Source organism: Bubalus kerabau, chromosome X, assembly GCF_029407905.1.
Source record: "Bubalus kerabau isolate K-KA32 ecotype Philippines breed swamp buffalo chromosome X, PCC_UOA_SB_1v2, whole genome shotgun sequence".
NCBI classification, from domain to species: Eukaryota; Metazoa; Chordata; class Mammalia; order Artiodactyla; family Bovidae; genus Bubalus; species Bubalus kerabau.
Window position 1 is genome coordinate 23,808,565 of NC_073647.1, and position 20,788 is coordinate 23,829,352.

Below are 20,788 nucleotides of genomic sequence, written 5' to 3' on the forward strand. Positions count from 1 at the left end.
TCAGAGCCATCACAGGCAGGAGTAACAAGCACTCAAACAGGTGCAGGGAGAAAACCAGAGTTCGAAATTCACGTCTTAATGGCGCTCGCGGTGGCACACGCCAAACCACCAAGTGGCTGCAGAGGGGCATCAGACGATGTGATTACTATTTATCAAACGTACTGCCTGCCTGTGTTCATAGCCTGGTTACAAGCTGGTGTCACCTTTATACCACCTTCAGTACATTTTTTGCTATTAAAACATGAAGAAAACTTGCTTTACCTGCAAAGTTTATTGCACAGAGCACACATATGAAGGTTTAACAGTGTTTCAACGTGTGAAATTTGTGCAGAAATATATCAGAAACACATTGTTACAATGATTGTCTCTGCCTTTTATATAAAAGAGATTGTGTATATAAAGTTTTAAAATCTAAGGCACCAAGCTCTGATCTATAACAAAGATAACAGTACTCTGAATAGCAAAGAACTAGGGAATCAGAATAACTACTTCCTTTTACTAATTCAAGACTGGTGGCTACAAAGGAAGATGAGCCTGCTTCAAGCTATTCGTGATCCACCAGAAAACTCATTGGCATTAGGACAACCAATCTGAATTCAAGTTTTAGTCAATCATTTAAGCATGATTCAGTGGATTTCAGGAAACATATATCCTGTGTACACATGTGTGTATGTATACATGTGTGCATGTCCACTGTGTATGTGCTGTGCTTATCTACAGCGGGGACCGAAGAAAAACACTGCCCCTTTACACACTTGCAGACGGCAAACAAATTTTGGTTCCACATCTCAAGCCTGAGTGTATACTGAATGGCAGGCCTGGAGAACATAAGCAGAAAAAGAGTATACACGGTAAACATGTCGAGGAATTGAACATACCCCGTCAGACAACAGCCAAATACTGCCTTATGTACACAATAAAAATAACATGTTCCTATAAACCTCAATATGTACTTCCAAAATGAAATGCTGACAAAAGCAGGAAAGATGAAAGAAAAAAAAAAATTACACCTTCTAGGACCGCCAGCATTTGAAGGTACCAGTGTCTGTGCTCAGGACCGGCAGACTATGGCCGAGTTAAAAACAAACATACATTAACGATAAAATGTGAGTTACCCTATCTTGCAACTTTCTGTATTTGTATATTAAGAACAATCCAACAAAACTTGTGTGAGGAATCTTGAGACCCTTAAGACCCATTATGTTCTCTACCAGACTGAATGTGAGTTTTTATTGCTAAATTAAAGCAATTGTTGGGGCTGCCCTAGTGGCTCAGCAGTAAAGAATCTGCCTGCCAAGGCAGGAGACATGGGTTCGATCCCTGGGTCGGCAAGATCCTCTGGAGAAGGGAATGGCAACCCACTCCAGTATTCTTGCCTGGCAAATCCCATGGACAGAGGAGCCTGGTGGGCTCCAGTCCACAGGGTTGGAAGAGTCAGATACGACTCAGCGACTAAACAACAAAAACAAATGTAACTGTTAAATGCAGTAAACATGATTTTAAGGTTTCAAATAGGTACTGACAAAAAACTTTTCTTTTGGTGTAAGATTCTCTTAGCATTTTATATATGCTTAAGAGTGAACATTTTACAAAGACACACTTGATACACAAATGTGTTGGCATGAAAATACAAGAATGACAGACAATGGAGATTTTTACAGCAAGGTAAAATGACTCTTTACTCAGAACCCTTGCTTATGGGCAAAACTCAAGATGATATGAGCATCTTCTGAGATATGTTAAGATGATTTTTTTTTTGAGAGTCATTTTCTTTGCTGGGTTCATGTAGGAAGCAGAGAAATTTTGAAAGGTGGGCCCAGAGGTCAAAATCCAGAGTGGAGAATGGATTCTCTTCTAGGCTGGACGAGGTTTACATATCTGACCAGAGGGAAAAAGAAAAGAAAGGTTTATTAGTGAAGATGCTGGTTCCATAGCAAGTGGATTCTCGCCCCACACTGAGGCTGGCCTGGGACCCTCAGCAGCAGGCCCCCCACCCCAAGTTGCTGCCATACTGGTGCTCTTATAAATGCTCCCCAACCTCCAAATGGGTTGAAGCTGCCTCTCAGTTTCAAACAGAGCTTCTCAAGGAAAGAAAAATCAAGGCCTTTTGGTTTTGGAAACACAAGTTGAGGGACTAATTCCAAAACATTCACCAACCCTCTGTCCTAAACTGGAGAAGGCAATGGCAATGCACTGAGTATCCCTGCCTGGAGAATTCCGTGTACAGAGGGGCCTGGCGGGGTACAGTCCATGGGGTTGCAAGAGCTGAACATGCCTTAGCGACTATACCACCACCACCGCCGCCCTGAATGATCCGTGTGCTGCAGAGCAGCCAGTGGATCAGGAGTGCAGAGGAGTCCATGGTCTGAAATGAACCCACTCTGTGTATTAACAATTGGTCCTATCACGAATGTTTTCAAAACTAACTTAATGAGGGGCTCTTCAACCTAGTTTTAGACCCACCACTGTCTTCTCTCTCACCTCCCAAGTTACACGGTGCCAAGCCCTGGCACAGCTGGAAACAGAGGAGGGTTGAAGGTCAACTACCTTTCAAACGAAGTGGAAACGGGAGAAGGCCTTACCTGGTGGAGCAGGCACAGATTTGCTTCTGTTTTTGTTGTCTATAGGTGGCTGGTGACTCAGGCAGGGTATCACAGAGCCTCTCAGCTGGAGTTTCGGGCTCTCAGGAGGGAAACTGGATACAGGTGGTTCTGTCTCTCTTGAGAAGTCGATGATTCGGTCACACACCCACTTCTGAACCTCTGAATGTGAACTCCTAGAAGGCCCCATGGTGCTGCTGGTTTCCATCTCTCCAGTTTTTGCTGCTCGGTTGGTTGGTCTTTTGGTGGAGGATCTGGAACAAGATATTTGGTTATAATCCTGATTGTCCCCAAACCAAGGCTTTGCCTGACAGAAGCTTTATTATTTTCTTAATACACTAAAACTCAAATTCAGAGGATAACTGTGGTCCACAAAATTGATGATAGAAATAACTGAAGAAGTTTAGAAGAGTTTAACCTTCAAGTCAAATTTAGCTAGATCATGAATTATCTTAGTTATCTGGTCTCTGGGATTTAAAAAAAAATCCGTTTCCCCTTCAGAAATGGTGGTATTTATGGCCGAAATTGTGATGTCACTTTCAAGGTTACGCTATAAAATGGCTCCCAGGTATCCTTCCTCAGTGGCAAGTAACACTCTTTTTCAGGCAATCACCCAATGAGCCTTCCTTTCTAAGAATTTGGTCCTGTTCTTCTGACCTTATCTCTGCCCCTCAGCTTCCCAAATGTACACTGAGGACTTTTAATATCATGCGCAGAGCTGCAATGGGAATTCAGACAGAGAAAGTGTCTGTTACACTGCAGTCACTCAACGTCCCCTTCCCTGACTGTATGAGACAACACGAACCAGTGTGAATAACAACTCGGAATGGAATCAGGTATTTCTGGGTTCAATTTACGTTCTGCCCTTGAACTGTGGGGTGCTGGGTTGAATAAGGCTCATCATCTCTCCATTTCTGAGCTTTCTTTCATTAAAAAATAATTTTGTTTGTTTATTTTTTAGATGTGCTGGATCTCTGTTGCTACATGGGCTTTTCTCTAGCTGCGGTGAGCAAGGGCCACACCCTAGTAGTTGTGCAAGTGGGGCTCAAGTTGTGGCTTCCAGGCTCTAGAGCACAGGTGCAATAATTGTGGCGCCTGGGCTTAGCTATTCCATGGTAGGTGGGATCTGCCGGATCAAGGATCAAACCCACGTCTCCTGCACTGGCAGGCGGATTCTTCACCACTGAGCCACCAGGGAAGCCCATGCCTCAGTCTTCGAGTCTGTAAGAATGGGGATGCTCATCCTTACTGAGTTTGTTCCTATAAGTAGAGCACTTGACATAGTGTTTGGGACAAACTAAGAGTTCAGTCAGTAATCTTGTGCATCATTCTGAGGATGCCAATCATAACCCCTTCCAGGTGTCTTCTGATGAACTCACTGAGTGACTCACCTGGGACTCTTTGTCTGATTCAATGGGTCTTTCCCTCCTTTTTGGCTGAAGGTTTTCATGTCAGTATTTAAAAATGCTTTTGTCTCTTTATGGATGTGGCCAGAAGTCACATCTAAAAACTTGCTAGTGTTCTTCACATTTTTAACATGTGTTTTTGGTTTTGGGGATGAATCCATGCCATTTATAGTCGCTAGAGGGAAAAAAAGAAAAGCAGCAAGATTAAAATTGGAGCTTCAACAAGAAAGACAAGCCAAGTGAAGGCTGTGAGCCTGCCAGTCTGGGCAAGGGACGTCTACCTGAAGACAGGAGTTGTCTGGAGGCAGGACTCTGGGGAGGCAGGGTCAGGCCAAAAGCCCACTGTGCCCTGAAAGCACCAAGGGCCACCTTGAAGGACCGTGCCCTCTCCCCTCTGCCAGCAAGTAATGGTGGCTAGAGGGCAGGACAGCTCCGTGCTTCTTGTCCCTCTTTCTGACGACCCTCTCATTTTAGTCTCACCTCTGATCTGAACCTTTCTCCATGGCCTAAGGCCCAGCCTACCCCTCTGCTGCTCCTGCTGCTCTATTCTAGTGACATTCTGGCCTAAATTCTTTTAGCGCAACCGGCATGTGGCAGCACCACCATCTGCTCATGTCTGGCTCCCCAATGGCTGAGGTTCCTCGAGGCCCCAGAAGCTAGCAGGGTTCCCATGTGCCTGATACCCACTAAGACATAAAGGGTGGACAAACTGTGTTTTCTCAAATGCCATTACTGTGGTTCACACTCACCAGGGAATGAGACTCAACGATGTACCTCAGGGGCACTCACAGAACTCCAGGATCCTCATTTTCTCCCTGTGAGGCAGGGAGTGGCCTTCTACCTGTGGTCAGTCATGAATGCCACACAGGGTCCTGAACTGTGAGATGCTAATAAGCCTCACACTGAGCTGAGAAAGAGCTGCCATCTGCAGTCTCTCAGCACAAAACAAAAGAACAGTTGTCGTAGCAGCTAATATTTATTGAGAGTTTACTGTGTGTCAAGCACCGTTCTTAGTACTTCGGGATCTCACTGCAATCTCATGCCCACCCCAGGAGAACAATATAAGCATCCCCTTTTTCAGACAGGAAAACTGAACCCAGAGAGGTTAAGTAACTTGCTCAAAGTCAAACAGCTCACAAGCAGAGGAAGTCTGGATGAACCTAGACAGTCTAGCTCCTAAATGGTGATGAACACAACTCAAAAGGCAAGCAAACCTGATGGATGCACGTCATCAAAGGAATCACTGTCACTTTCTGACTTGTCCTCCTCATCTGCATCACCACTCAGTGTTTCTGTAGCCTACAATGAGAGAAGAAAGTCATGATTGCATCTAACATTCAATCATCCTGACAGTTATTTCAGAGAAGGTAGATTTCACGCCTGGATTGCCTGCTAACTTTTGTCATTTCAATTAAAAGGTAAAAAAGAAATCTAACCTCTTTAGCCCCAAGAAGCTACAGAGGACAGGACAGGTGACCCAAGTTGTGTCTTTCAGCTACGGAAAGACAGCCAAAAATGGCAGACTTCCCTGAATGGGAGCCAAGGGACAACAGCTCTGGGATGGTGTAGAGGCTCTGCCTCCTTGGAGCCCTAAGCTCAGGTGGTGCCACGGCTAAAATGTTCTTGGCTGCTGCTTGAGGCAGGACTTCTCAAGCCAATGTGCTACCTGCTCTCTGAGAGGGTGACTGCCATCACTTTTCAGAAATGACATTTCTATTCTACATTTTCATAATGATGTGAATGACCACAGCTAGGCAATTTTAAATAGGCAAAATATCAGTTTTGTAGCTCAGATGGTAAAGAACACAGAATCTGGGGATAAAAAGACCTGTTGTTCAGTTGCTAAGTTGTGTCCGACTCTTTCACAAGCCCAGGACTGTAGCCTGCCAGGCTCCTCTGTCCTTGGGATTCTCCAGGCATGAATACCGGAGTGGGTTGCCATTTCCTCCGGGAGATCTTCCTCACCCAGGGGTTGAACCTATATCCTGCATTGGCAGGCAGATTCTTTACCACTGAGCCACCAGGGAAGCCCCCCAGAAGATCGGAGAAGAATGCAAACCATCAAAAGACAAGACGCTGGGGGGAGGGATAAACAAATACTTATGAGAGACCCTGAAAGCACTAACCATAAAAGAAAAAACACTGCTCAATTTGAGTTCATTAAAATAAGCTTCAGTTCATCAAAGGACATTATGAGAGTGTGAGGCAAACTACAGCCTGGGGGCTGATACCTGCAGTACAAATATCCAAGGGGCTCATAAGCAGAACTTGTAAATTCTCCCACAGATCAGTAGGAAAAATGCGAGTGACTGAATAGAAACTGGGGCAAAGGACTTGAAAAGACACTTCACCAAAGTGAATCCCCAAATGGCCAATAAGGGACTCAACTCCATTAGTCATCCAAGAATATTGATAAATTCCATGATGTGAAAAATCAAGAACATCTATGTAGCAGCAAACAGCAATAAGAAAAGATAAGCCACAAACTGAGAGAAGGTACTTGCAACACATACAAGCAAGAAAGAAGTACCTAGAACATTTAAAGAACTACCAATGAGTAAGAAAAAGATAAGTCAGCCAGAAAGTTTTGGGCAAAAGACTAAACAAAGCATTCCATACAAGAAAAAACATGAAAGCTAAATAAAGATGGGGAAAAACATGCTCAACCTTTTTAATAATCAAGGAAATGTGAAATGTTATTTCATTCGCACCCGAGACTGGCACAAATTAAAAAGTTGGCAAGAATGTAAAACAACAGGAATTCTTATACACTGCTGGTAGGAACACACAGACGACCTTTGAGGCATTCGAATCTGGCTTTCTCGTCCGCTTCATAATTACAAACAAAACACTGGTCCTGAAGAAGTTGATTATTTCTGTGTTCCAGAAGCAGACAATACTGCTGTCTGTGCCAAAGTCAATGCAAGATGTTGGGCCAGCAGCTGGGTGGGCACTTTCCTCCAAGCCCAGTTTCACCGTCGGTCATCTAGAAAACACTCTGAATGGTGACAGGTGTACTTGTTACCCTGACGCAGAAATCCATATGACTTCTCACTCCTGATTTTTGCCAACGTGGACATTTATTACTAGATTAAGCACATATTATTGCAAACCAATCAGAACTTGTGAACATGATTTTTGTCTAAAGAGACCATGAGTGAAGCTGATGTTAATGAAAAGAATGCATCTCAACGATGCAATGCTGTCACGGGTTTTGTAACTAGGAGTACACGCAGGAAGGCTAAGAGTTCCCTTCGTCCCTGAAGGTAAGGAGAGCTCTAGCTCTCTGGCCTCCTCAAGGTTACTGATCTCCTGATGGAGAGGCCAGGAAGTCCCTCAGCCTGGTCTGAGGTCTTCCTTGCTCCGAGAGGAGACACATGGGTTGCACAAATTAAAAGTCGAACCTTACAAAGAGCCTGCACCTTGGCCTCTCTGAGAAGCCTACACCTTCTGCTTCTTCAAGCTCAGTTGCTCCAATTTCCAGACCAGTTTAGAAAAAACTCAAAAAAAAAAAAAAAAACAAACAAACAAACAAAAACCTCCAACTTCTACCAACCCCTACATGACCCAAGGGATTCTGTTCAAAGGAGCTTTGCTGTAGACAGACATCCCTGTGATGGTCATCAGTGGTCCACAAGGAAGAGCTATGGTTCTCAAGAGGAGCCCGTTCTAGGGAGAAGGGGTCAGATCCTAAGATGAGAGAGTACAGAGGAAAAACAACCCCAGCTAGCATATCACTTGTCATTTTTAAAAACATAGTTTGGAACCATGTGCCCAACATTGTTTTAAACAAAGAATCAAATCCCCCCAACAGAGAAGAGGCATACCTTTTTTCTTTCTAATCTCTCCTGCAGATTCTGTAACATAATCCTCTCATCCTCCTTCTTGCATTTGTCAGCCTCCTCCTGAGCTTTTGTTTTGGCATCACTTTTCTAGGAAATTTGTATAAAAATATCACTGACTCTCAATCTCTCTGAATAACAACAGTACAACAGTAAGATGTTATCCAAAATAAAATGTAACCTTTGGATTGAGAGTCATATATATAACATTCATGGATCATCAGTTTTCAAAGTGTTAGCAAAAATGTACAGAACTAGGCTAACTATTATGGCTAGCGATTTAGAAGGCATGTTAATCCCCTTCAGGACCTCAAGGTTGTCAGACCACTATCATTTTGAAATATGTGACTGTGTAGTCTTCCACTGACACAGGTACCAGGAGCTAAGTCTTACACTTCAAAACATGTAAAATATCATGTACGAAATGAGTTGCCAGTCCAGGTTCGATGCACGATACTGGATGCTTGGGGCTGGTGCACTGGGACGACCCAGAGGGATGGAATGGGGAGGGAGGAGGGAGGAGGGTTCAGGATGGGGAACACATGTATACCTGTGGCGGATTCATTTTGATATTTGGCAAAACTAATACAGTTATGTAAAGTTTAAAAATAAAATAAAATTAAAAAAAAAATAACAGTTTATAGTGAAATAAAAGTACAAAAAAAAAATACAAAAGCACCAAGAGGATTCTTAAAGATACTTTCTCAAGGAATGCAAATGCATAGTCATTTATGAAACATGTAACTGATTTTGATAAGTGATACACTAAAACTGTTATATAAATTAGGCTGTAATAATAATTTAAGCTGAATATTGTCTGAGCTCAGTTTTGGGGTTTATTATACTAGGTGATTTAACTTACACTAGTGAGACATTCTAATTGGTGAATTGCTGAGGCATTCATAATTTTCATCTCATCTGTTAGGGGGGTGGTGCAGGTATGTCACCACAGAATGCAGGATTGGGAAATATCACACAGGATATTTAATCTCTGTGAGCAATCTGGATTTCTTGAAGCCAACCTGTAATATTATTTATGTATTTAAACTAGAGGACTGATCATCTGTCATTTGCTGCTTTCTGCTTTTGTTTCCCTTAGAAAAATCCTAGGATTCTGCTAATGGAAATGGAGGACTGCCAGCAACACCGGGTAAAAGCTAGACCATAATGTAAAAATGCAGCCAGAGCATGCAGCATCTGGCCATTTTCTTTCTTGGATAAACAGACTTTTGCTTTGGGTTTCTATTGAATTTTACAATCTGGTTCTCAAGGACAGCCAGCAAACCTGGAGTTCTACTTTTTGGTCTTCTTGTTCCTGACTCTCTCTCTTCTTCATCTCCTTTGGTTGTTGTCCATCTCCAAATTTTGAAAACTCGTCTTCTTGACCTTCATCCACTTTCTTTGCTACATCTTTCATTTTCCTGATGAAAATGAAATTAAATAATAATTCTTTTTATGTGCAGTTTTATAGGGAAGCTGCTTGTGTATAGTAATACAATTTATATTTACACCAGATTCCCTACATTTTGTTATTCCACAGGATGTGCATAATTTCACCTATTTAAATAGGGGGAACTAGCCTTTGGGAGAAGAAAAAGATTTTTATCAAGTAGTGGGCTACTTTGCATCTTAAAACACAAATGCGCGTGCGCGCACACACACACACACACATATAATCACTCCTTCTTAACTGCACTAAATGTATGCTCACACCTGATCTCACATGGGGGTGTGAGAGAGGGAATTTACAGAAGGGTCTGGTGGTGCTCAGAGGAGGAAAGGCCAATCAAAATGACTGGTATTCAGGGCTTTTAAAATGTGAAACTAGCTCTGTTTACATGAACTTAATAAATAATATCCTTCAAGTTATAGGGTTTTTTTGCTATTCAAAACGTCTCTTCCTTTCTCCCAAACCCATATAAGGTACATAGAAAGGATGACTGTGATTTAAAAATAATAGTTAAAAACAACATCAGTCATTCTTCTTTGCAGGTTGTAGACAGAGGTTTACATTACAGGGACCCATATCAAATGGGCCTCGAGTTCAAAGATCAAGAAACCTTTAGACTGAAGTAGCCCACACCTGTATTGGAGAAGGAAATGGAAACCCACTCCAGTGTTCTTGCCTGGAGAATCCCAGGGACGGGGAAGCCTGGTGGGCTGCCGTCTATGGGGTCGCACCGAGTCGGACACGACTGATGTGACTTAGCAGCAGCAGCAGCAGCCCACACCTGTATATGACATTTGTAGCCCGCAGGTCATTGGAAACCCAGTAAAACATAAGGAAGTATCTTTTCCAAGTTTACAAATTTGGGGGGATAACTTTTTCATTTCAAACTTACAAACAAGTTTCAAGCAAAGTTGCTTTACCAGTTACTGTCTCTGTATGTGTGTATATATTATTTTTTATTAACTGTTTAAGGACTGAATTCTGAACTGAAAAGATTATATAAAGTATGTCACTGGTAGAAGGACACATCAAAAGGTAAACTGCTTGTGATTATGGATGACTTTGTTTTTTGCTTCTTGTGTTTTTTAGTTTCCTATTACACACACGTTAACGTTTAAGAAAGAATTGTCATTTTAAAAACCTTTAAAAAGAAGACTGTCACTGGGACAAATAGCAAACTGAATTGTATGTTGACCCTGGATTAGAAAATAAAATAATAAATTTCCTGATTTTAGTTATTAATACCCTGGTTACATCAGAGAATGCTTTTCTTCTTAGGAAGTATACAGGGAAGTATTTAGGAGGAAAGGGTCACGATGTATGCAACTTCTTCATAAACAGGTTTACAAATTCTGAAGTTATAAAGGACTTTTGAAATAAAGAAAGGGGCTGACACCAGTGAATGCCAACAGCGCCAGTCTTGGGTGATCACTAAGGTGCTGAGGGCTAGGCCCTTGAGGTGAGTGCAGATCTCTTTATGCATCTTGACAGCACACCTCAAGAGCACATGACACAGGCAGACTACAGAGGAACATATACTCATCTACGCTAGCGTCCTGTCTGCTTGAAATGTTCCCCACGCTGATTCACATTGAAGGAAAAGTCAGTTACTCTTTGAGAATTTATATATATCTAACTTAAAGCATGACTTTCAGAATTTGGGTCCCAACCAAGATTTACTCTATAGAAAGGATGATTCTGTGCCAACCTTTGTTCCATCTCTTTTTGTAGTCTTTCTTCTTTTTCTTTTTGCTCACGAGCAAGGCGTCGTTTTTCGGCCAAAATTTGTGTTGCCTCCTCAGCATTCTTAGGTCCTGGTGTGCCTTGATTACCAGACTCTAGTTTAAATTAACATGCAAAACAGTTAAGTGTAGCGAACCTACTGCCTCTATGTCCAATAAAGAGGTGCAAGACAACGTGCAATGTTAAAAAAAAAAAGTATGTCCATGATATAAAATGTATAAATAAACTATAAATGATTTATGTAATAGCTTTTGTTCAAAAGCCCAATTCCTATGCCCTCATGGCCACCCCAAGCCACCAACAGAAGTACCATTCTGTTAACTTTTAACAACTATTTGTCGCCAAAAGAAATAATGTGTTCCTGCTTTGGTTTAGCTGTTTTGAGATACCTGACTAAATTACCTCTATGGAAAAAAAGATTAAGATATACTGAATATGGAGGAAGATAAGCTTATACTCAGTCCAAATGAGGTATAAATTTTTTTTTTCTTTTTTGGCCATGGTGCACAGCTTTGGGGGATCTTAGTTCCCCAACCAGGGAATGAACCCCACAGTGAAAGTGCCGAGTCTTTAACCACTGGACTACCAGGGAATTCCCTGAAGTGTACAAATCTTAAGTCAATTAAACAAAAATATATCCAGCATACATTCTGAAAAGTGTGCATCATTTTTATTAAATAAATTATTCCACTAAGTGTTGATAACAGCATGTTAATATATTTGGTTGATCATAAAGTGGCTAACTGTGGATAACCAAAGAAAGCAAGACTATCAGTAAAATAAGGTGACCACATGGAGGCATAGTATTTTAGTTCATGTGACAAATTTGTTTTAAATAAACTATATATGAAAATGAGGATTTTAAGAAATCAGGAATCAATAAATCATAATAAAAAGACTGTTTATGTTACAAAGAATTCACTGTGGAATTCCTTCAAAAAGCAAAATTCATGAGTGTATTTAAAAGTAAGTCATACAGGTGGATTATAGAAAAAGCAAGGGAATTCCAGAAAAACACCTACTTCTGCTTCATTGACCATGCTAAAGCCTTTGACTCTCTGGATCACAACGAACTGTGGAAAATTCTTATAAATCAATTATATTTCAATTAAAAAAAAAAAACCAGAAACAGACTCCCAGACATAGAAAACAAACTTATGGTTACCAAAGGGGAAGGCAGGGGGGAAGGGATAAATTAGGAGTTTGGGATTAGCAGATACACCCTGCTGCTGCTGCTGCTAAGTCACTTCAGTCGTGTCCGACTCTGTGCGACCCCATAGACGGCAGCCCACCAGGCTCCCCCGTCCCTGGGCTTCTCCAGGCAAGAACACTGGAGTGGGTTGCCATTTCCTTCTCCAATGCATGAACGGGAAAAGTGCAAGTGAAGTCGCTCAGTTGTGTCCGACTCTTTGCGACTGCATGGACTGCAGCCCACCAGGCTCCTCCGTCCATGGGATTTTCCAGGCAAGAGTATTGGAGTGGGGTGCCAGTGCCCACTACATACAAAAGAAACAGTAAGGTCCTACTTGACTGCTTTCACTGCTGGGTTCACTCCCTGGTTGGGGAACTAAGATTCCCCCAAGCTGTGCAGCATGGCCAAAAAAGAAAAATAAAAGATTTATACCTCATTTGGACTGAGCATAAGCACAGGGAATTATATTTAGTATCTTATAATAACCTATAATGGAAAAGAATATGAAAAAGAGTATCTATACATGTGTATCTGAAATCACTTTGCTGTTCACCATAAAGTAGCACCAAATTTTAAATCAACTACACTTCAATTAAAAAAAAAGAATGCATGTGATAGTCAAAAAACCAGTATGGTATTTTTTAGAACCCACATACAGACCTGACGCATGTTAGGGTCTATGCATAAAAACTACCCTACAGCTCCTGATGGAAACCTGCTCAGCCACAAATGGCTGGATGTGCTGTCTCCAAGGATGGAAAATACCTAAGGGCCATCCACTATCAGAGCTGGAAGGAACTGCAGGGACCACCTAGACCATGGCATTCATCCAACCCATCTGTACACACTAAACATCAGTTCCAAAAATGGGGCTAAAGAAGAAGTTGCAGCAAGAAAAAACAAGCATTGTGCCAGTGTGACTGGTGCAATGCTCTTTATTTTAAATCAAGTTTGCTTCCTATAGTTCTCTGAACTGGGGAATAAAAGGACAGTTCCCAAACTACCTTGAGATTTTCTGGTGGCTGAAATGAACTTGTTAGTGAAGGAACTCACCTTCACAGATCATATCCTTTGGGCTTGCAGCCTCAGAGTTGTTAACGGTGTTAGACACGGCTTTGCTTTTCATTCCCATAGTACCTAATGCATTTTGTGCAAATACAGTACGCTGCATAGGAATTACTTGATAGGAAAAACAAAACTGTGTCGATTGTTTTGACGTGCCGGGTGAAGGTGACGGGGGGCAATTCTTTTGAATTTGCCTACAGGGAAAAAGAAACAGTTAATGGAGGAAGGCTGGTATGACTTGATAATACATATGTGCTGATTTGTACTGTACCATTTCACACACTAGCATGTCTTGACATCATGATATGATATTTTATAAGAGAAAAGGTAAATTAATTTTTAAAGGCTTTTCCCTTTATATTCTCATTACCATGCATACTCCATTATTTATGAAACACTGATGCGAGGTTTATCCTGGTAAAACATGTATCAGGAACAGCTGCAAATAAGCTACTTACCTAGCACTGATGGGTGAGGGTGGACGCCACCTTCTTGTAGGAGATGATGACCATCTATAACACGGTATCTGCGATGGTGGTACGCGCTTCTTGGTAATAGGGTTTGAGGGCTGTTCGTCCATTTCTGATTTCTGAACAAATCAATACGATCATATAAAAAAATTACTAGTATTACCTTTTGCGGCTGCCCTTTCAAAAGAAAAAAATTCTGAATAAAATGCTCCTAAAATCCCAATTCTCCTTTCATGCATGAGACTTAGGTACATTCATTCATTCTTCCAGACTAACATTTTATATTATACAATTCAAACAGGCCATAGAAATAATTTAAAATAACTCTTTTACTTCAAAACTTAATTGTATTTGTAAATCCTAATTGAGCTCTGTGATAGTTCTCAAAAACATTCCTTCAGAGTTTAGAAACATAATTCATATAAACCACTCTATTTTATCCCTTCTATTAAAAATGATCTATTATTCCAGCTTTGGGGGGAAACTCTGAGACAATGAGTATCAGATAATTTTAAATCATTCAAGTGAATATATTTTATCATAGAATGCTGTATGTTGTGAAATCTGACCCATCATCATCTATACAACAAAAAATAGAGATTTTAATAGAAAATCTGTCAATGAAAGGCACTTCTCGAACCTGTGGAGAATCTTTCACTTTACCTTGGAAGGTATTTCCACGGTCACCTCAGGGGAGGTCTCCAGGGGCGCCTCCACACTTGTCTCAGAAGGCCCTTTCGTGCTCTCCTTGGGGAGCACCTCCACACTCCCCTCTGGGAGTGCATCCATGCTTGCCTCTGAGAATGCTTCTACACTCTCCTCGGGGGATGTTTCCACACTCTCCTCAGGGAGTGTTACCATGCTCGCCTCGGGAGATATGTCCACACTAGCCTCAGATGATGCTTCCGTGCTCACCTCCTGGGACGAGTCCATGCTCACTTCAGGAGATGGGTTCACACTCACATCTGGGGATGAGTCCATGCTCACCTCCTGGGATGGATCCACATGCGCTTCAAGGGATAGGTCCTCAATGGTCTCAGGTGATGTTTCCACATTTACAGAGGGTCCTTCCATGTTCACTTCTGGTAGCGCTTCCACACTCACCTTGGGGTGTTCTTCTGTGCTTACCTCAGGGAGTGCATCCACGCTCACCTTAGGGTGTTCTTTCACGGTCTCCTCCGCGAGTGCTTCCACACTCACCGCGGGGTGTTCTTTCACGGTCTCCTCCGCGAGTGCCTCCACACTCACCGCGGGGTGTTCTTTCACGCTCTCCTCCGCGAGTGCCTCCACACTCACCGCGGGGTGTTCTTTCACGCTCTCCTCGGCGAGTGCCTCCACACTCACCGCGGGGTGTTCTTTCACGGTCTCCTCGGCGAGTGCCTCCACACTCACCGCGGGGTGTTCTTTCACGGTCTCCTCGGCGAGTGCCTCCACACTCACCGCGGGGTGTTCTTTCACGGTCTCCTCGGCGAGTGCCTCCACACTCACCGCGGGGTGTTCTTTCACGCTCTCCTCGGCGAGTGCCTCCACACTCACCGCGGGGTGTTCTTTCACGCTCTCCTCCGCGAGTGCCTCCACACTCACCGCGGGGTGTTCTTTCACGCTCTCCTCCGCGAGTGCCTCCACACTCACCGCGGGGTGTTCTTTCACGCTCTCCTCGGCGAGTGCCTCCACACTCACCGCGGGGTGTTCTTTCACGCTCTCCTCGGCGAGTGCCTCCACACTCACCGCGGGGTGTTCTTTCACGCTCTCCTCGGCGAGTGCCTCCACACTCACCGCGGGGTGTTCTTTCACGCTCTCCTCCGCGAGTGCCTCCACACTCACCGCGGGGTGTTCTTTCACGCTCTCCTCCGCGAGTGCCTCCACACTCACCGCGGGGTGTTCTTTCACGGTCTCCTCGGCGAGTGCCTCCACACTCACCGCGGGGTGTTCTTTCACGGTCTCCTCGGCGAGTGCCTCCACACTCACCGCGGGGTGTTCTTTCACGGTCTCCTCGGCGAGTGCCTCCACACTCACCGCGGGGTGTTCTTTCACGGTCTCCTCGGCGAGTGATTCCACACTCACCGCGGGGAGTTCTTTCACGGTCTCCTCGGCGAGTGCTTCCACACTCACCGCGGGGTGTTCTTTCACGGTCTCCTCGGCGAGTGCTTCCACACTCACCGCGGGGTGTTCTTTCACGGTCTCCTCGGCGAGTGCTTCCACACTCACCGCGGGGTGTTCTTTCACGCTCTCCTCGGCGAGTGCTTCCACACTCACCGCGGGGTGTTCTTTCACGGTCTCCTCGGCGAGTGCTTCCACACTCACCGCGGGGTGTTCTTTCACGGTCTCCTCGGCGAGTGCTTCCACACTCACCGCGGGGTGTTCTTTCACGCTCTCCTCCGCGAGTGCTTCCACACTCACCGCGGGGTGTTCTTTCACGCTCTCCTCCGCGAGTGCTTCCACACTCACCGCGGGGTGTTCTTTCACGCTCTCCTCCGCGAGTGCTTCCACACTCACCGCGGGGTGTTCTTTCACGCTCTCCTCCGCGAGTGCTTCCACACTCACCGCGGGGTGTTCTTTCACGCTCTCCTCCGCGAGTGCTTCCACACTCACCGCGGGGTGTTTTTTCATGCTCTCCTCTGGGAACGCTTCCACACTCACTTCAGGGGGTGCTTCCACGTTCACCTGGGGGGATTCATCCAAGCTTGCCTTGGGGAGTGCTTCAACGCTCACTTCAGGGGGCACTTCCACACTTGCCTTGGGGGCCACTCCCACACTAGTCTTGGAAGGTATTTCTACCTTCTCCTGGAAAGGCATCACCACTGTTGACTGACAAGGCACTATGGTACTCTTCAATTCATCACTGCTATGCCTAAGCAGGGGGATGTTTACATACTGGATTACACTGTGGATGCCTGTGGATAAATGAGAACAAAGAGTGAAATTCCACACAGGTAGAAATTTGACAAGACGGAAATGTACCATTAGCCGTATAAAAACAAAATCAGAGTCGTTTATTAGGAAATCACAGGGATTACACACCATACAGAAATGTTTAGTGAAATGGATCACAGACACAAGGCAGAAACATCTCAAAGTTGGTACTTCAGAGGCACTACCACTAAAAGAGAGGCGTTGTGAAAGCAACAGAGCTCTCTAGATTAAAGTAAGATGCTTCTCCAAAGCTGATGTCTGCAACAAGCATTTCTATTTTAATCACACTATAGTTCAGAATCATTTTCATAGACAATTACAAAACCTTGGACACTTATAAAAAGTAATCTAAACAAAGTCACCAGGGCCAGGGATTTTGCCATTACAGGTGATTACATAAGACACTCTATATATGATTCTTTTAAGATAGAGTATAAACAAGAGCATCTTCTCACCCATACTAAAAACTGTAGTACGACAGTAATCAGAATTTGAGGAGGAAATGGCAACCCACTCCAGTATTCTTGCCTGGAAAATCCCATGGACAGAGGAGCCCCGTGGGCTACAGTCTATGGGTCGCAAAGGGTCAGACATGACTGAGCAACTAACACACAGTAATCAGAATGGGCTGGATCTCCAAGGTCTCTTCCAGTTTTAACAATCTAAATATTTTTAGCTTAAGAAATGGAAAAAATTATAATATCTGGTACTAGTTAGATGGAAGAAAGTGATAATACCAATGTTGGGAACTAGGCTGGTGGATTGGCACATGCTCCATGGAAGCATTTTGGCAATAGTGTATCAAAAGCCACTCTGAAAACTACATACTCTTTGTTCCAGCAGTTTCACTTTTAGGTTATCCTTAAGAGAAAATTATATTAAAAAATGAGTATGTATGTTGTTACTTAATACAGCATTGTTTATAATACTGAAACAACTGAAAATATAAATAGTCAACACAAAATTTGGACTATACTAAAGCAGTCATTAAGAGTAATAATACGCAATTTTTAGACACAGAAAACGGTATATTTTGAATCTAAACAAAAGCAGGTTATGACTGTACTTTATTAAAAATATATAAATGCATATATAAATGCAAATATTCAGTTATCAGTGAGTACTGGGAGAACAGGAAATTACATTAAATTTTTTTCACTAAATATTTATTGGTTTAAATATTTATTACTTTAAAATACACTTTTTTGTGTGTGTGGGCCTCACCAGGCAGCTTGTGGGATCTTGGTTCCCTGACCATGGATCAAACCCACAGCCTGGGCAGAGAGAGTGCGGTATCCTAACCACTGGACTGCCAGGGAAGTCCCTAAATATTTTTAAAAAGGTATTTGATGGTAGCTTTTTTAAGACTTGGTAAATATACCAAAAAGACTCAGCTATTTTTCAGGTCCTCACTTTTGGCAGAGAAAGCATTTTACTTACATACCTGTATGTGCCTAATCACTTATTTAACACTAACAGTTTGTGCTACAGAAAATAAAAGTATAATAACTAGATTTCTAATAGCTCAAGAAATTTAAGACAAACCATTGAGATTTTTGATGGGAGTAACATATTTTAAAAAGTAATTAGAATTCTAATTAGAAAAGGCAGAGGAACCAGAGATCAAACTGCCAACACTCACCAGATCACACAAAAAGCAAGACAATTCCAGAAAACAACACCCACTTCTGCTTCAGTGACTACACTAAAACCTTGGACTGTGTGGATCACAACAAACTATGGAAAACTCTTCAAGAGATGGGAATACCAGACCACCTTACCTGCCTCCTGAGGAACCTGTACGCAGGTCAAGAATCAACAGTTAGAACCAGACACGGAACAACGGACTGGTTCCAAATTGGGAAAGGAGTACATCAAGGCTGTATATTGTCACCCTGCTTATTTAACTTCTATGCAGAGTACATCAGGCTAAAGGCCAGGCTGAATGAAGCACAAGCTGGAATTAAGACTGCAGGGAGAAATATCAATAACCTCAGATATGCAGATGATACCACCCTTATGGCAGAAAGCACAAAGGAACTAAAGAGCTTCTGGATGAAAGTGAAAGAGGAGAGTGAAAATGCTGACTTAAAACATTCAAAAAACAAAAATCATGGCATCAGGTCCCATTACTTCAGGGCAAATAGATGGGGAAACAATGCAAACGGTGACACACTTTCTTTTCTTGGGCTCCAAAAATCACTGCAGATGGTGACTGAAGCCACGAAATTAAGACACTTGCTCTTTGGAAGAAAAGCTATGAAAAACCTAGACAGCATATTAAAAAGCAGAGACATTTACTTGGTCGATAAAAGTCCAAACAGTCAAAGTTACCGTTTTGCTAGTAGTCAGGTATGGATGTGAGAGTTGGACCATAAAGAAAGCATGAGTCTGACTGATGTCCAAAAAGGACACTTTTGTTGGGATGAGCACACAACCGCTTAAATAAAGAAAATTGATGCTTTTGAACTGTGGTGTCAGAGAAGACTCTTGAGAGACCCTTGGACTGCAAGGAGATCAAATCAGTCAATCCTAAAGAAAATCAATCCTGAATATTCATTGGAAGGACTGATGCTAAAACTGAAGTTCCAATACTTTGGCAAAGTATCCTTTGCATACTGATGCAAAGAACTGACTCATTAGAAAAGACCCTGATGCTGGGGAAGACTGAAGGCAGGAGGAGAAGGAGATGACAGAGGATGAGATAGTTGGATGGCATCACCAACTCAATGAACATGAGTTTGAGCCAGCTCTGGGAGTTGGTGATGGACAGGGAAGCCTGGCGTGCTGCAGTTCATGGGGTTGCAAAGAGTCCGACTGACTAAGCAACTGAATTGAACTGAGCTGAATTAGAATACCTCACAATACACTGGGGAGAGATGGGCAGAAAATAATTTGACACACATACAACTAGGCAGAAGCAAAGTCAGGAATTCGAATCAAGAGAAATAAAGCTGTGCTACAACAAAGTCTATGACAGCACTTTGGCTCACTAATCATATGGATGTTGACCGAAAAACAAGGAAAGGGGGCGGGATATATTCTGGAAAGGAAAAAGTGGAGGGAAAAAGGAGAAAATGGGAACAATGCATTAGAGCTCTCTATGACTGAGGACTTACTACCCAGAGGGATATTTAACATGATATGTGACCCATAACCCTGAAAATCTGTTTTACCAACAATCTTCTTTTAAACATTCTTTAATGTTTAAAGTCTTTACTGAATTTGTTACAATATTCCTTCTGTTTTAGGTTTTGGAATTTTTAGCCACAAGGCACGTGGGATTTTTAGCTCCCCGAACAGGGATCAAACCTAGACCCCCTACATTGGAAGGCAAAGTGTTAAAACACTGGACTGCCAGGGAAGTCCCTATTTTACTAACAATCTTTATGTTCTTAATTAAAAGCTAAAGAGCCACTCAATGTTATTCTTCCACATTTTAAGAAAAAAAAGAAGGTTGGCTTTCTCTCTTGATATTATTTAGGTTTTTCTATGTACCTAAAATCCAGCCCTTTTTATAATACTGTGATATATTTAAGCACAGGTCAAGAAACCCACGGAATTAAAATTTAACCACCACCAAAACTCCTGATCTCATCCTATAAATTACCCTGATAACTACCCCACTGTTTGCCATCGTAAAATAAATATGCAACCTAAAATATTGTGCAGACTTACTCATTTGCAAAGTATTGATTCAGATTAGTTTTATGCCTTTCTGTAAAAAATTAAGTGATCAAACCTACTTTTTAAGCACAAATGCTAACATTTTCAGGCACTCTATCCTATGCTTATTACCTGGATTATTGCTATTAAACTACTAATGAAGCAGTACTTTGTTCCTGGCTACTGACACTTTTGTTGGGATGAGCACGCAACCAATTCAAGTATTCTCCCAAAGAGAGGTATATAGCTAACAAACTAAATGATGAGAACAAACAGAAAGGACTCAGTCTGAGGTCTCACAAATAAATGAAGAAAGCAAGAAAGAGCAATGTGAACTGCTCTAAATGATAAGTATCCCAGCCTAAAAGCAGAGGCAATTGAGAACCACACATACATAACAGGATCAAACACTGCCACCTGACGGGACTGCACGGTGAGGGA

At 42.7% G+C, this 20,788-nt stretch overlaps 1 protein-coding gene across 1 annotated transcript in view; it reads right to left on the minus strand.

The window, feature by feature from the left end:
• Positions 1-252: 252 nt before the first annotated feature.
• Positions 253-20,788, minus strand: part of LOC129639591 (MAP7 domain-containing protein 3-like) — a 39,048-nt gene continuing 18,512 nt past the window's right edge. The window contains exons 9-18 of the mRNA XM_055564719.1: positions 14,432-16,662; positions 13,757-13,887; positions 13,287-13,492; positions 11,007-11,136; positions 9,134-9,269; positions 7,834-7,938; positions 5,221-5,305; positions 3,992-4,181; positions 2,583-2,854; positions 253-1,878 (exon numbers count right to left, since the gene is read on the minus strand). Of these exons, the coding sequence (XP_055420694.1) occupies positions 1,871-1,878; positions 2,583-2,854; positions 3,992-4,181; positions 5,221-5,305; positions 7,834-7,938; positions 9,134-9,269; positions 11,007-11,136; positions 13,287-13,492; positions 13,757-13,887; positions 14,432-16,662 (3,494 nt within the window). The 3' untranslated portion in view covers positions 253-1,870. The remainder of the gene's footprint in view (positions 1,879-2,582; positions 2,855-3,991; positions 4,182-5,220; positions 5,306-7,833; positions 7,939-9,133; positions 9,270-11,006; positions 11,137-13,286; positions 13,493-13,756; positions 13,888-14,431; positions 16,663-20,788) is intronic.